Source organism: Humulus lupulus, chromosome 3, assembly GCF_963169125.1.
Source record: "Humulus lupulus chromosome 3, drHumLupu1.1, whole genome shotgun sequence".
NCBI classification, from domain to species: Eukaryota; Viridiplantae; Streptophyta; class Magnoliopsida; order Rosales; family Cannabaceae; genus Humulus; species Humulus lupulus.
This window is the reverse complement of record NC_084795.1, coordinates 196,327,947-196,341,439: the sequence shown is the minus strand read 5'-3', so window position 1 is coordinate 196,341,439 and position 13,493 is coordinate 196,327,947. Positions and strand designations below refer to the sequence as shown.

At 33.5% G+C, this 13,493-nt stretch overlaps 1 protein-coding gene across 9 annotated transcripts; it reads right to left on the bottom strand.

The window, feature by feature from the left end:
• Positions 1-5,652: 5,652 nt before the first annotated feature.
• Positions 5,653-11,840, bottom strand: LOC133823343 (uncharacterized). 9 transcript variants are annotated; one of them, XM_062256017.1, is made up of 8 exons: positions 11,638-11,840; positions 10,946-11,136; positions 10,702-10,819; positions 9,876-10,058; positions 7,186-7,719; positions 6,648-6,731; positions 6,411-6,556; positions 5,653-6,177 (listed from the first exon to the last, which is right to left on the bottom strand). In XM_062256017.1, the coding sequence occupies exons 2-7, from the start codon at positions 10,991-10,993 to the stop codon at positions 6,453-6,455; spliced, it is 1,071 nt and encodes a 356-aa protein (XP_062112001.1). In that variant the 5' UTR covers positions 10,994-11,136; positions 11,638-11,840; the 3' UTR covers positions 5,653-6,177; positions 6,411-6,452. The 9 variants fall into 9 exon arrangements, with proteins under 9 accessions (XP_062112001.1, XP_062112000.1, XP_062112002.1 ...); XM_062256016.1 differs by having other exon boundaries at positions 5,653-6,137; XM_062256018.1 differs by having other exon boundaries at positions 5,653-6,137; positions 10,946-11,009.
• Between the last annotated feature and the right edge of the window lie 1,653 nt (positions 11,841-13,493).

Genomic DNA, 13,493 nt, shown 5'->3' with positions numbered 1-13,493 from the left:
TTATGATCAGAATCCGAAGTTATCTTCTTTTCTGTCCATTCTCTTTGTCAGTTTGTTCTCTGTGTTAAGAGTTAGACGAACAGGTTTTGCTCCTTAGGTTGAGAGTATGAAATGGAACTTAAGCATAGACAAGTTGCCTTTGACGTTCAAATTTCCTTTTATTTGGTTTATGCTCATCCTTTCTTCGTATAAATGGGTGACTATTTTGCACATTAATAACCTTTACTTCGCTTAGATTTTGTTCGCCCCATGTATGAATGCGTGGGTGAACATGTTTCTTGTGAATGACACGCCCAAACAGATCCATTAGCTTTTGGCTCAATTCCAAATACAACATGTTCACCCCTTGTATGTGTCAATAAGCGAACATACCATTTTTGTCATTTTTTTATTTCTGGTCATCCCTTGTATGCATACATGGGCGACTAGGTTATGCATGTGTAACCATAACCTTCATTTAAGGTCTAAGTTCAGCTCGGGTGGTTAAGTCAGCTCGGATGATGAATACAGACCCTAACTTGGATGTAAACACATGGATTTTGCTCGATGATGAATTTTGACTCCATCTCAGATGTAAACACGTGGATTACCTCAAAGATGAATCTTGATTCCAACTCATATGTAATCATATGGATTAGCTCGGAGATGAATTTAAGATATTTGCTCGGGTGACTCATATAGAGTGTTGATCAGCTCGGGTGTAGATACCAAAGACTCCTCGATTGACTCTTATAGAGTGGGCAATCAGGTTGGGTATAGATATCGGAGACTCCTCGATTGAATCTTATAGAGTGAGCGACCAGCTCGAATGACTCTGATTTGCTCAAAATTATCACTAATGTTTGTGAACTATTTATTCCACAAGATCCCTTGTTATTTGGGGCTTTTTCAATCTCGCTCGTATTATCTTGATCCTTGTTCGCCCTCTGTAAGGACACTTGGGCGAACAAGGTTCTTGTTATTTAAAGCCTCATCCAATGTTGCTCGCACTACCTTGATCCCCGTTCGCCTTCTGTAAGGACACATGGGCAAACAAGATTCTTTTTTGTTATTTGAAGCTCTGTTCAATCATGCTCACTTTAAAAACATATAACCAGACGAAAAGATAGATCTTTAATGTGAGATCTTGAGTTTAAACTTGGGTGTCATGAATCTTGCAAGTTGATATCTCTGATGGCTCGTATAAGTCAGCTCAGAGATGATACGACTCAAATCTTCATCAACAAGAATTTGTGTAATCTTTTTTATTCCAGTTGTTTTCTACTTGTGTGTGGGGCCAACAAGAATATCCCTTTATTCCATACAAGTATATTTTAGCGAACAGAGATCTCCGTGTGGGTGAGAGCTTGAAACAACATTTGAACGAGCCGAATCTTGCTAATTTTGTTCACTTTGAATCTTGGTCATTCCTTATAGGCATAAATGAGCGACCAGGTTATACATGTGTTACTATAGCCTTTGTTTTGATTGTGTTCCCACCTAGTGTATACACATAGGAGAATAGGTTGCATTTATGGGATTAAATGCGAGCGATTCTTCTTATTGTAGGCTTCATCGTCTTTTCTTAGTTCCTATTCACGTTTGGTATGTATAAGTGAGTGAACAAACATTTTTTTAGGCTTACAAGCTTCATTTCGGTACCCATTTATTCCATAAACACAATCATGCGATTAGGGTTCAAATAGCTTATTTATCGCTCTTGATAACTTGAATGAGCCGCCATCGTGATTAATTTCAGTGTTGTGCCCTAACATAGATGTTTGCTTGCTAGTAGCAATTGAACCGCGCATGGCTTAGGTACCAGTGAACAAGTGTATTTTCCCAATTCTTGAGGAATTTGGGGGTTTTCTCAAGATGATTTCTTCAAAGTCTTTATTTGCAGACTTCGTCAGCATGAATCTCTTCCTCATGAATTTGCTTTCTCAATGAAAGCACCAAACTGTTGACACGGTTTTTCGTCAACTTGAGAACATTAGAGCATGAATTCAAGAATAGAGATATGAGAAAATAAATAAGACAATATTTATAGTGGTTTGGCCCAAAAAAGATGACTTACGTCCACTTAATCACTTTTATTGATACTTAAGCTTGAAGAACCATGGTTTTTGGCGAACTTACATTGCTGGTTGTTCTACAGTCATTCTTCACTTTGATATTACATAATGACTGATTTATTCATAGAATGAAGTTCTCTCTCTATCGGCATTACGAGTTGCCTCCCTATTTGGATCACATCTCCTCTTATTTATAGTGAGGAGTTTATGGTTATATTTAAATTATGGGCCTAAACTATTGGGTTTCGCCTGTAAATAATACATACAACATTATAATTACATAACTATAATTTTTTATTTAATAAGTAATGACTCCATCATCCGCAGCCAATCTTGTTAGGGTTGGTAGCGATCATATGTCTCTGTTAATAAATTATAGCCTTATATGAATGGTTAGAAGTAAAAGGACATAGATGGGCGACCAAGATCTTTTTGTTAGCGTTTGGGTGCCTACTCTGTGAGAATAAGATTGCTATAAGTTTTGTTCATCTCTTATTTGAAGGAAATAACTACCAGGTTCGAGATCCTTAATATAGCTATTCTTTGACACGCCATCATACCTGATAACTCTACAAAATAGAGTTACTTTACCACTTTTTATGTGCTAATTGTTGCTTAATTCTTGAGTTTTTAATTGATTTATTAAGTTTTTAAGTAATTTTGAATTTATTAGGTTTATTTTGATTTTATATATTTTTGTGTGTTTTTATAGTTATTTTGTTGTAAAATGTTGTAGTTAATTATTTAAGTTGTTGTGTTTAGGGAAGTAAAAAAATGTATGTTTTATTGAAACTAAATGTTAAATTAAATTAAGTTGTAATTAATATTTTCAAAGAATTAATATGGTTTATTTTATAATTGAAAATATTTTATCATGACTTAATTTATACTATTTTGTGTAGGTAATATGTTGCATTTTTTGGGCTTGAAAAGAAGATAAATGAAAAGAATTAAAACTGAAAAGATAAGGAAAAAGTGGCATTTCTGAAAAGCTAGGCCCGAAGGCCCATCTGCCGAAGCCCAGGCCCACGAAGGCTCTCCTCCCTGCCAGCCGTATGGCCCAGTATACCCAGCTGCCCCAGCCTTCGCGTGTTGCCCCTGCCTCCTGAAGTCCTCCCAGCAGCAAGCAATTACTCCAAGTCTCCTTCAACTCATCATGCCGCCAGCAGTCCCATTTGCATCAACCTGAAGCTCCAGCAGTCACGGCCCAAGCCCCTCCACCAGCCACACCTGGCTCTTCAACACAAAGCAGCCCCAAGCCCATTTCGGCCCAGCACTCCTAGGCCCGCCTGGCCCAAACTGCCCCAAGACAGCCAAGCTGCCAACACAGCCACCAAAATGCCAAAAACTATATTTTTCTTCCCAATATTTTTTTTTCTTTTCACTCAAATATCAATTCACTCTTCCCCATTTTTCTTACCTAAATAAATATTCCTAATTCATTTTTTCACCATAGTTTTTCACTAATCTTCCATCCAACCAAACATTTCATATTTCCAATACCCTTACACTTACTCTATTTATCCTACCACTTCCCAACACAATTAAATTAATCAATTTATTTATTTTAATTTGATTAATTTAATCTCCATATTTTGCCTATAAATAGATTCTTGTAAGACCATTTGGGGAGCTCTTCTTCATCTTTTCAACATCTTCTACACTTCATATTTCACTCTTCTTTTCACTATTTTCTATCTACCATTTTCATCTTTTGAAGAGCATGTCAAGTATGTCATTGTGTAATTTTTATTTCAATCTAGTTATGAGCTTCTAATCTTTTTTCAAGATTATTAAGATGATGATGAAGCAAAATGTAACTAGATAGTATTTTTGTTGTATGTTGATTTCCCATTTGTGCAACATTGTTTATGGATTTTTCTATCAAAGATATGCATTTTTCATCTATTATTGATTGTTAAAGCATATTACACTTAGTTCTCCATTATGCAAAAATATGATATTCTTTTATTAAATGTTTTTCATTAAATTGTTCACATCTAATTCTTAGAGCATAAGTATCATATTTTGCCTAAATATAATCTTTTTGATTTTTTGTAGTTTCATTAGGTTGTAACACAACTAATGCTTAGAAATTATATCTTATATAAGTGAAGAAAAATCCTACATTTTTTAAAGTAACTTGTGCTTGAATAGAAAATGTATTTTGAAAAAAAGTATAGTGTAATTTATTTCAACTATACCTAAACTTGGGAATCAATATACTTATAAATACTATTGAACTTGCATTTTGTGGATTCTAATATCTTAATAATCTTATTTTACATATCTCATTTGAAAACAATTTTTCTATTTAATCTTAAATCTTTTTATTACTTGTCTTTTATTTTTCTAAAACAAAATCTCATCAAATATTTGGAACTAGGTTAGAATATTCTTGCTTTGTTTGAAATAGTTTCTTTTGATGTTAGTCAACTCCCATGGGTTCGACCTCGTACTTACATGAACATTATATTTCGAAACGATTCATGCACTTGCAAGTTTAAATATTAAAACACCCTCTTTTGGGATCAACAATACCCAAAAAATGGGTATGACAGATTTCGATTTTGATATTTAAAATTACAACTTTGATAATTACGTGGTTAAATATAAATTTTGATGTGGAACAATATGGGTTTAGATTTTGAGAGCTACATTTATATCGAATTTTTAAAAAATTTATAGGGTAGGGTTACTCATGGATACTTTATACTGTTAGGGTAATACCCGCACATTACCTACAAAAAATAATAGGGTAAAAGGATAGGGTATGGGTAGAGATTTTTTTTTAAGCTAGGGTCGTGGAATAGGCATACCCTACCCATACCCTAATCGATCCACGTGTTAGATAAGTGGGCAACCATAGGAATATAAGATTTTGGGAAGACAATTGGTCGGGGACTGGATCTCTTAAAAAAAAATTGAACTCAGCTACTTTCTTTTTTTCAAAACAAACGTTTTAGAGATTTTGCTGAAAATACAAAAGAAGAAGTGGATGGGTCATTAGATGATATAATGAAGTTTCTAGTTTAATCCCTAGCCTTTCGATTGTGGGGAATCAAGTACTGCTTCGCAATATCTTGGATGACAAAAGAGTTTAGTTAGCTTTGATAATCTGGTTACAGACTTACAGTTACCTCTAATCAAACCCAAAGATTGAAGAGAGCTAGTATAATATTTGAGAGCAACAGCTGTACAGTAGAATATTGATGGGAGATGATATGTTCACCAAGTTATATAAAGACTGAAATTTGAGGGTGAATTTGCAAATTGAATTGGATTTCATAGATCTTTTAATATCCTTAGTTGAAATGGTATCATCCCAATGTCAAATTTAACAAAAACACACGAAATTTTATTTGTTAACTACTCAATTCTTTTCCTTCATATTATTCCTGCTTGGTGGCAAGGGCACGCATCTGCCATTTTCTACTAGGATGGGTGAAGAAAAAATGCGATGAAAATAAAACAGCCGTTACTAATTTCTATAATTTTATTATATTATTTCAATCATATTTTGCTTAAATAAATTTATGAAAGTTCAAAATTTTATAAAGTAACTTTAAACTGAACTCTAATTGTTTTTAAGAAGGTATTATGGAAATGAAGCTTAAAAATATATATACAAATAAAACATTCCAAAACATCATATCCTGATTCTGATCACCTGAAGACATATCCACAAGATCAACCGTTACAGATTTATCCACCGATTGTCATAACCTCAGACGCTAGGAAGACATAATAATCTAAGATAGTTTTATTCTTTTTTTTTTAGTTTTAAAATATGGCACAAAATATCATCATCATCCAACAAAAGACCAAATTTGCTGTGGATACAAATAACCAACACGCCATAATTATCAAATACAGCAGGCAGCATAAAGTCCATGTAATCCATGGTTACAAAAGCCTTTGGAAAAGCCTTGTCCTTTGTTCTCCGTTCTCTTGAGAACCATTCTAATGTCAGTTCTCATCACTACGTCAACCACCATTACCTTCAAAATAGTTTAATGCTTAGACATCCAAACTCCATAATGTGTTATGTACACCCACCCAATCCCCGCTGTCAAATTAGAGCTGCAGAACCAAAACCACCAGCCGAGGCCAAGTTAGTAAACTGCAAGTCAATTTTGCAAAGACTTCAAAGGCGGTCTCAAATCATTTTACTTCCATATGCTTCCAAATTGGACGCAATGTCTCCCTTAAAAGCATGTGCACATTCACATTTATTATAGCCCAAATCCAGCCACATGTTTAAATCCCATCCATTACTATCTATACTAATGCTTATTACTGAAGTTCTAAAGAAGAAAAGGATCATTTTCCTAGAAAATGGCGCATGAAACTTACTCTGTAACTTTATAAACTAGTCACTGCCAAAATCGTCATAACTTAATCCTTCTGATATGGTGTCCAATCTTTTATTGTCTCCTGTAAGGGTAAGAAATGGTATGAGATATTAGATAAGGAATTGGATTGCAGTTTTTTATTGTCTCCTGTAAGGGTAAGAAATGAAGTACGAGATATTAGACAAGGATGTGATGATTATTTAGTGACAAGATTTATTTTAGTTGGAAAAGATGCGACCTTGATTATCTCTTTCACGAGAATCCAGGAAGTCTTCAGCATCTGGTACCAGGTAAGGTGACCTAGAATAGCTCTCCAGTATATCTGAAAATTAAGAATCATAGATTCAGTTGCGTGAATAGTTAAAATAGATATGCACATATCTTCTGTCAAACCAGAATTAAGCCCAATCAATAACCCAAATCACCATTATTATGTTCCATCAAATTGCTTTTCAGTTTAGTACAGGTCAAAATATGTGGAAAGTAAATTAGATTTTTTCTAAAAAAAAAAAAAGAACTAGACCCTCTGCCTAATCCTACAATATTTGAGAGCCAGAAAACTCTATTTATACACCAGAGGGACTCGAACATCAGATTGATTAAGTATCAAGTGCAGTCTGAACCAGAAATATCTACTATAATTATTAGCTATATACACGGAAAAATAAAGGACCAAACGATGTTACCAATGACAAAATTGCTCATGCACATACTTGTCCTGCTCAAACCAAGTAGAATAACTGAAAGACCAAGATAAACAGACAAGATGTACATACCTGAACTCTGAGAAAAATGAGTGGTCAGATCTGATAGACTGAAACTTCGAGGAATTTGACTTAAAAATCCATATGAAGAAGTGTCTACATCAAGAAGAGAATCATTCAGGGCTTGCGGGTTAGGATCTACACTACTGAAAGAAGCAACAGATGCATCTCCAATATTTGGCCGCGACTCCATGACATTGCTATCAGCACCGAATATATACGGGGAAGTGCTTGAGTATCCCATTTCTGACTTGATGACACCAACTTCTGATTTGATCATCCTGCCAACTTCAGATTTGACCATCCCACCATTTATTCCTTGCAACAGTCCCATGTTAGAGTTCTGTGTTGAAATCATATTTTGTGGAGCATCAATCCTACCAGCATGAGCAGACATATCAACAGCATTGTGCATAACCGGGTGCACTGAAGACCCACCATTGGTAAATGCATTGGACAAACAAGAACCAACTGCATGGTGCATATTTTCTGGCTTCAGTGCTGGTCCTATGTGCTCTTGGGGATAGCATGCTGAGTTCTCGTGCACTGTCAGACAGCAAGGTTTAGAAAAACTATATAAGGATTCAAGGCAATTTCCTCAATCAAATGAAAACATAGGTTTCGAATTGGATTTGAGGTGTAAGTTTCATATGACATTAATAATCATTGATTCATATGGACTAAAACATAATCTTAGTTCACAGAACCATATAATTAGAAAGCATACAAAGTTCACAAAAATTAATACAATTGCAAAAAACATAAAATTTGGTACCCTACAATAGATTTAGAGCAGAATAGAAGAATAGTAATTATGTTTCATTTCTATATTTTGTTTTTCAATTGATGTTTTGTTATATGCTTTTAGTTTTCTAAATTCTGATTGTTTAAGGCCCAATGGCCCACAAAAGTCTATAAAAACACAACCAATATTTTCCATGAAAGCCCTAGACATATGTCAAAACAGCCCAAAGAGAAGTTTCCTGATTCAAACCCCATGCCAAGTAAGTTTCAAATGTCTCGATTAATCGAGGCCAGCAAAAACGTAGGTTTTGAAACTCTTTTCCACACCTCAAACTTAATGGGTTTCGAAATGCAAGTTTGGAAAGTTTTCAAACCATGACACGTCAGAAAGTAATAACTAGTAACATTAATGCTACAATACTAAAGCTAAACATGCCTTTAAAATGTTGAGACACTTAATTTGGAAAAACTAAATACTAAAATACCTACACAATAACATCCAGAAGACCAATTTGGCTTTCAGTAATAGTTACACTTTTTTTTAATGAAAAGTAGAGATAACCATGTTGGAAAATAAATATGTACAACTGACTGTTTGTCATATCTGAAGGGTGTAATGCTAATTAAGTAACTGACAGCCTATAAGATCGAATTTTGGAATCCATCATTTTATCTTTTTTTTTCCTTGTACTGTGATTGAAAAGTGATCAACATACTAAATTAATACGCATCAAAAGCCTGTTAACCATGAAACAATGGACCATAAGTTTAAATGAACTAAGGTAACATTTGGTTCAATGGAATTGATTTAAAATAGTAATGGAAGTGATAATTTAATGCAATTATAACAGTACTGAAAATAGTGATCGAGTAAAATTATAATAGTAAAGCAGAAGAGACTAATCATTTTATTAAATAATATTATTATTTTAGTTAATTAAAGAAATTACACTAAATTTGAAAAACTAATAATTTAATTACATAGTACTGTTATTTTAAGTGAGGGTGAAATTAAGGGTGTTAATAAACTGCTAAAAATTGACCATAACAAGTGATTTTATCTATTAATTGGTCGACTTGGTCAATTATTATTGTTTTTGTTAAAAGTTACAATCAATTACTTAGCAGTTTGAGTGATCGAAGACCGACCAAGCAGACCAAATCATATACATATATATATATATTTAATGCATACACAAAAATCACATATTCTATAACATTCTATAAAACATTATTTAACTTTGGCAACATTTGCTTTAGTTGAAATTATTATAAATTGATTGTGAATGATAAATTTAACTTTTATGTTAACTATGTGCAAGTACAATATTAAAATTTATTGATGTATAAAATATACAAGTTTGATTGTGGTTTGGTTTGGTTTGCATAAAAAAAATATACCCACCAAATAAAGTTTGGCATATTCGGTTTGGTAATTGGTTTGGAGTTTCCAACCAACCAAAGTGACCATGAACACCCCTAGGTGAAACATATATATTCTTAAGTAGTTTGGAAATGGAAAGTGCTTTCCACTGGAAGAAGGATTGAGACAACAATTCCTTTGACCAATGGAATTGTGAGTTTATGGGAATAAGAATTCTTTCCAAACCAAACACCAAAATGACCCTTCTAACAAACCAAACAAGCCTTGAGTGATTATATAAATATCTTAGATGAGTATGGAAAAATACTACAAAAACTTATCTCATATTAAAACCAATTGTAGGAAAGAAAATTTTTAAAAAAGTGATGCTTCAAAACAGGACAAGTTGCAGTTGAAGATTATTCAAGAGTTAAAAGCTAATTTACTAACCCAACTGAACATTTTCTCTTACAGTTCTACCCTTAAGTAGTAACTTTCCCAAAACATTGATACTAAACAATAATACAAAATGATCCTTGAACTCTGATAAAGGGAGCTGAAGTTACAAGTGTCCAGCTTAATAAAGTGTACTTACATGATGAAATGTGGGCACCATTAGATGTGGGCAGTGGAGAAACACCACTTGGGTGCATTTGATGCATCAATTGTGCCTGTTGCTGAAGCAACCTGTTAAATTCCAGAATTTGGTGCTTCAACATTAATCTCAAGTAGTAAGCCTTGAAAAAATCCTGATTCTCTTCTTCAAGCTTCTGCCAAACTGAAATACAAACAAGACTTTTATTCAATGAAAAGAATACAAACACCAAATTTATGAACGCAAGATGACTAAACTCCACAAATCATGTTTGTACTGTCCTCAAGAACCAAAATAACTTATTCCTAATGTACATGCATTATAGACTTCCTTATTTCACTTCAGCTGTGAAAAAAAATAACATATCAACTGCTGCAGGATGTTTGAGGGTCTTCTGAGAGTGACTCGGTCACGAATAAAAGGCTAACACATTGTCCGGTTATAAACGATAAGAAAAAAAAAAATTCCGCAGAGAGAGAGAGAGGGGGGAGGGAGGTGAAAGCAATCAAGTGCCGGTAAATATGAATAATTGGTAGGCAATGAATAAGACTGAAAGTATGAATGTCTAATTTGGAGGAGATTAACTGTGATATGCAGAGAAATTTTATTTATAACAATAAGCGCAAATGCTTGGGAAAAAAAATTAGATAAATAAATAAACTAAAGATACATCAACACGAGGACACCTAGATTAGGTATACAGGGAACGAACAAAGATGGAAGAGGCGGAAAAGATTAAACAATAATTAACACCATAGATTAGAAAAAATGAATGTGGTAAATAGCTTGCAATCACAGAGTTAAATGGGACAAGATAGTTAGTTACCCAGTGATGTGAAATCAGGCTCTATTTTTGCCTGATCCAATAGAGTATCTACAACTTCCTTTTGGTTCATATACAGTTGCAGACATCGTTCAATAAGATTCTGTACCTGGAGCTCAGTCTAAGAACCATAAGATAGGAAAACATGACAGCATGCAACCTAGTATAAAAGCTAAAAAAGGAAGATTGAATTTAATAAGAAAATGGCAGATGAAGAGGGGAGATAAAACTTCGATTATTAGCCTACCAATTGTATATCTTGACGTGAAACTCGTCTTACAGGTCCACTTGTCATACTTAGAAGCTCCAAGCTATACCGATACGTTCATACGAAACAAAGAGACAACCTTTTAGTGCTATGTATAATCCTGTAAACTTTATGGCTTGCACTCCAAAATCTCAGTTCTCACTTCAGGTCACAAATCTATCAATTACAATCTGAATGGAATTTTGACAAAAATGAGCTCTTCCGAATAATTAATACACATATATAGAACTTTAGGGGGGAAATTCGAAAATATATCAAAACAAGCCATACAATTCTATATGCCAACTCCTGAAAAGGGTATTCCACAGTATCACAAAATTAAAGTTCATCTTATGGGACACCATTAAATTTTCTACCAAACAACACAAAACCTAATTTCTTGCATGCCAAACAAACAACCAAAGAAAATTGAGAATTGAGAACTAATTAACATAATTAATTAATTTCTAATACTTCTCTCAAACAAAACTGAGAATTGAGAATTAGGGTTTGATCAAGAAACACCAAAAAAAAAATACCATAAGCCATCAAAACGAAACCCTAGAATTGATCCCGATTTACCGAAACACAAACACCATTACAGATTCAAGCCAACAAAATCAAGCTGTGAATATTCAAATCACAAAAACAAAAAATGAAAAATGAAAATTCAAATAACAGACCGATCTCACCTGAATTCGATAAGATTCTAAGAAACTGTGGGAACTTTCAGGGAGAGAAAGTGAGATAGCTTTGGAAGGGGGGAGAGAGAGAGTGGCCGAGAACCTTTCTTCTTCTTCTTCTCTCCCTTTTGTTTTTGTTTTTTGTTTTTTTCTTTTCTTTTAATGGTTTTCAATGGTGGAAATGCAACTCTGATTATGATGATCAACTTTAGTCACAGTGAACCTCCTTTTTCGCATTTAAGAATATATATTTTTTTTAATTTTAATTAAAGTCGACAGCTGACTTGTAGAAGAGTGTAATGGTGACACGTGTTAAATCCGGGAGGAGTGGGCCCCGTGCGAGTTTAGTGAGGAAGATCAGGTGAATTAGACTAAATATTGTTGGGAACAGAGAACGGTGTGTGCGTTCTACTTCTTGCAAGCTGGCACACCTGCAGTGGCTCTGGTCAATTTAGGTCATACTCTGTCTTTCACCCTTTCATTTTAAGCCTTCCTCCAAACAAATTAATTAGTGTTTTTTTAGTAAAACAAAAGAAAATAAAAATGATAAACTCATATGTTCTATATTTAAAGGTTGGTACTTGGTATGTCTTTCTTTTTAGAAATAAATAATCAATCAAGTATTTTATTGACCCACATGTTTAATATTTTTTAAACAAATAAACTTATTTTTAAATTTTTAATGAATACAACTAATGGTTTGGTCAACTAGCGCAAATTAAGGAGTTATTTGACATTACCACTAAGAAAATCTTTTTTTAAAAAATAAAATAAATTATCCCCTAAAATTAAATATGGTTGTCTAACTTGTTTTAATAGTTAATAAAAAAATTTGTTTTGAATAATTATTAAAAATAAAAATTCACAAAACAATCAAAAGTTGATTTTTCTATATTTTCCAAAATTAATTTCTTTTAGGGGTTTTTTCTTCTTCATAATTATGAATTTTTTAATATTATTTTATATTTGTTGACTTTCTTTTTCACTATTAATTTAATAAACAGAACTATAAAGGAATACAATAATGAACACAAAAGTTTTATGTGGTTCAAGTTATAAAACAATCATAGTCCACAAATCTTTTAGTATTATATTCTGTGAAGCTTGGTTAGGCAAGCTTCAATAGAGTTTCAGTCAACATTTATACAATGCTCTGTGTTATCCAAAAAACAGGCATGGATGACATGGCAAATATTTAAATACACGTGGCTGACATCTGGCAGGAGTCTTGTTCGTATATCGACCAGAGAGATGTCTATGGCGTGACGCTCAATCTTTATATATGACCAGCCTGGTCGTATACTCGCTATATTTGGATAGAATCTTATGCAGTTATAACCATATCCGAAATTATCTCCTATGATTTCCTGAGTATCCGATTATTTAGGAAAGAATATCTGTAACAAATTAATGTAATCCTCCTTGAGCCTATAAATAGGAAAAAGAGAGCTCAAGGAAGGGACTTTTGGCTTTCGAATTATTTGAGATTAGAGTTGTTACATTCGAGATATTGTATTGTTCTTCAGAGGTTTGTGAAACTCATTGAACCCTAGTTCTTTGATCACTCCTTTGGATCTTATATCAATAACAGTTCAAGTGGACGTAGGTTATTACCAGATTCTGGGGCCGAACCACTATAAATTCTTGTGTTCTTTATTTTTGTCATCACATTCATTTCAACGTATTTGTCCACATCAAGCATTTCTGACTCCGTGTCAGTTGACCAAAATCAGGGTCAACACTCTGAATACAAAAACTGGGAACCTTCTTACAATGGTGTCCTAGCCCTATTTACAGAGGCTGGGAGCAATTAACTCTCTTAATGAGGAGTTATTACAAGAATATTCTCCTATAAGTGGGATTAA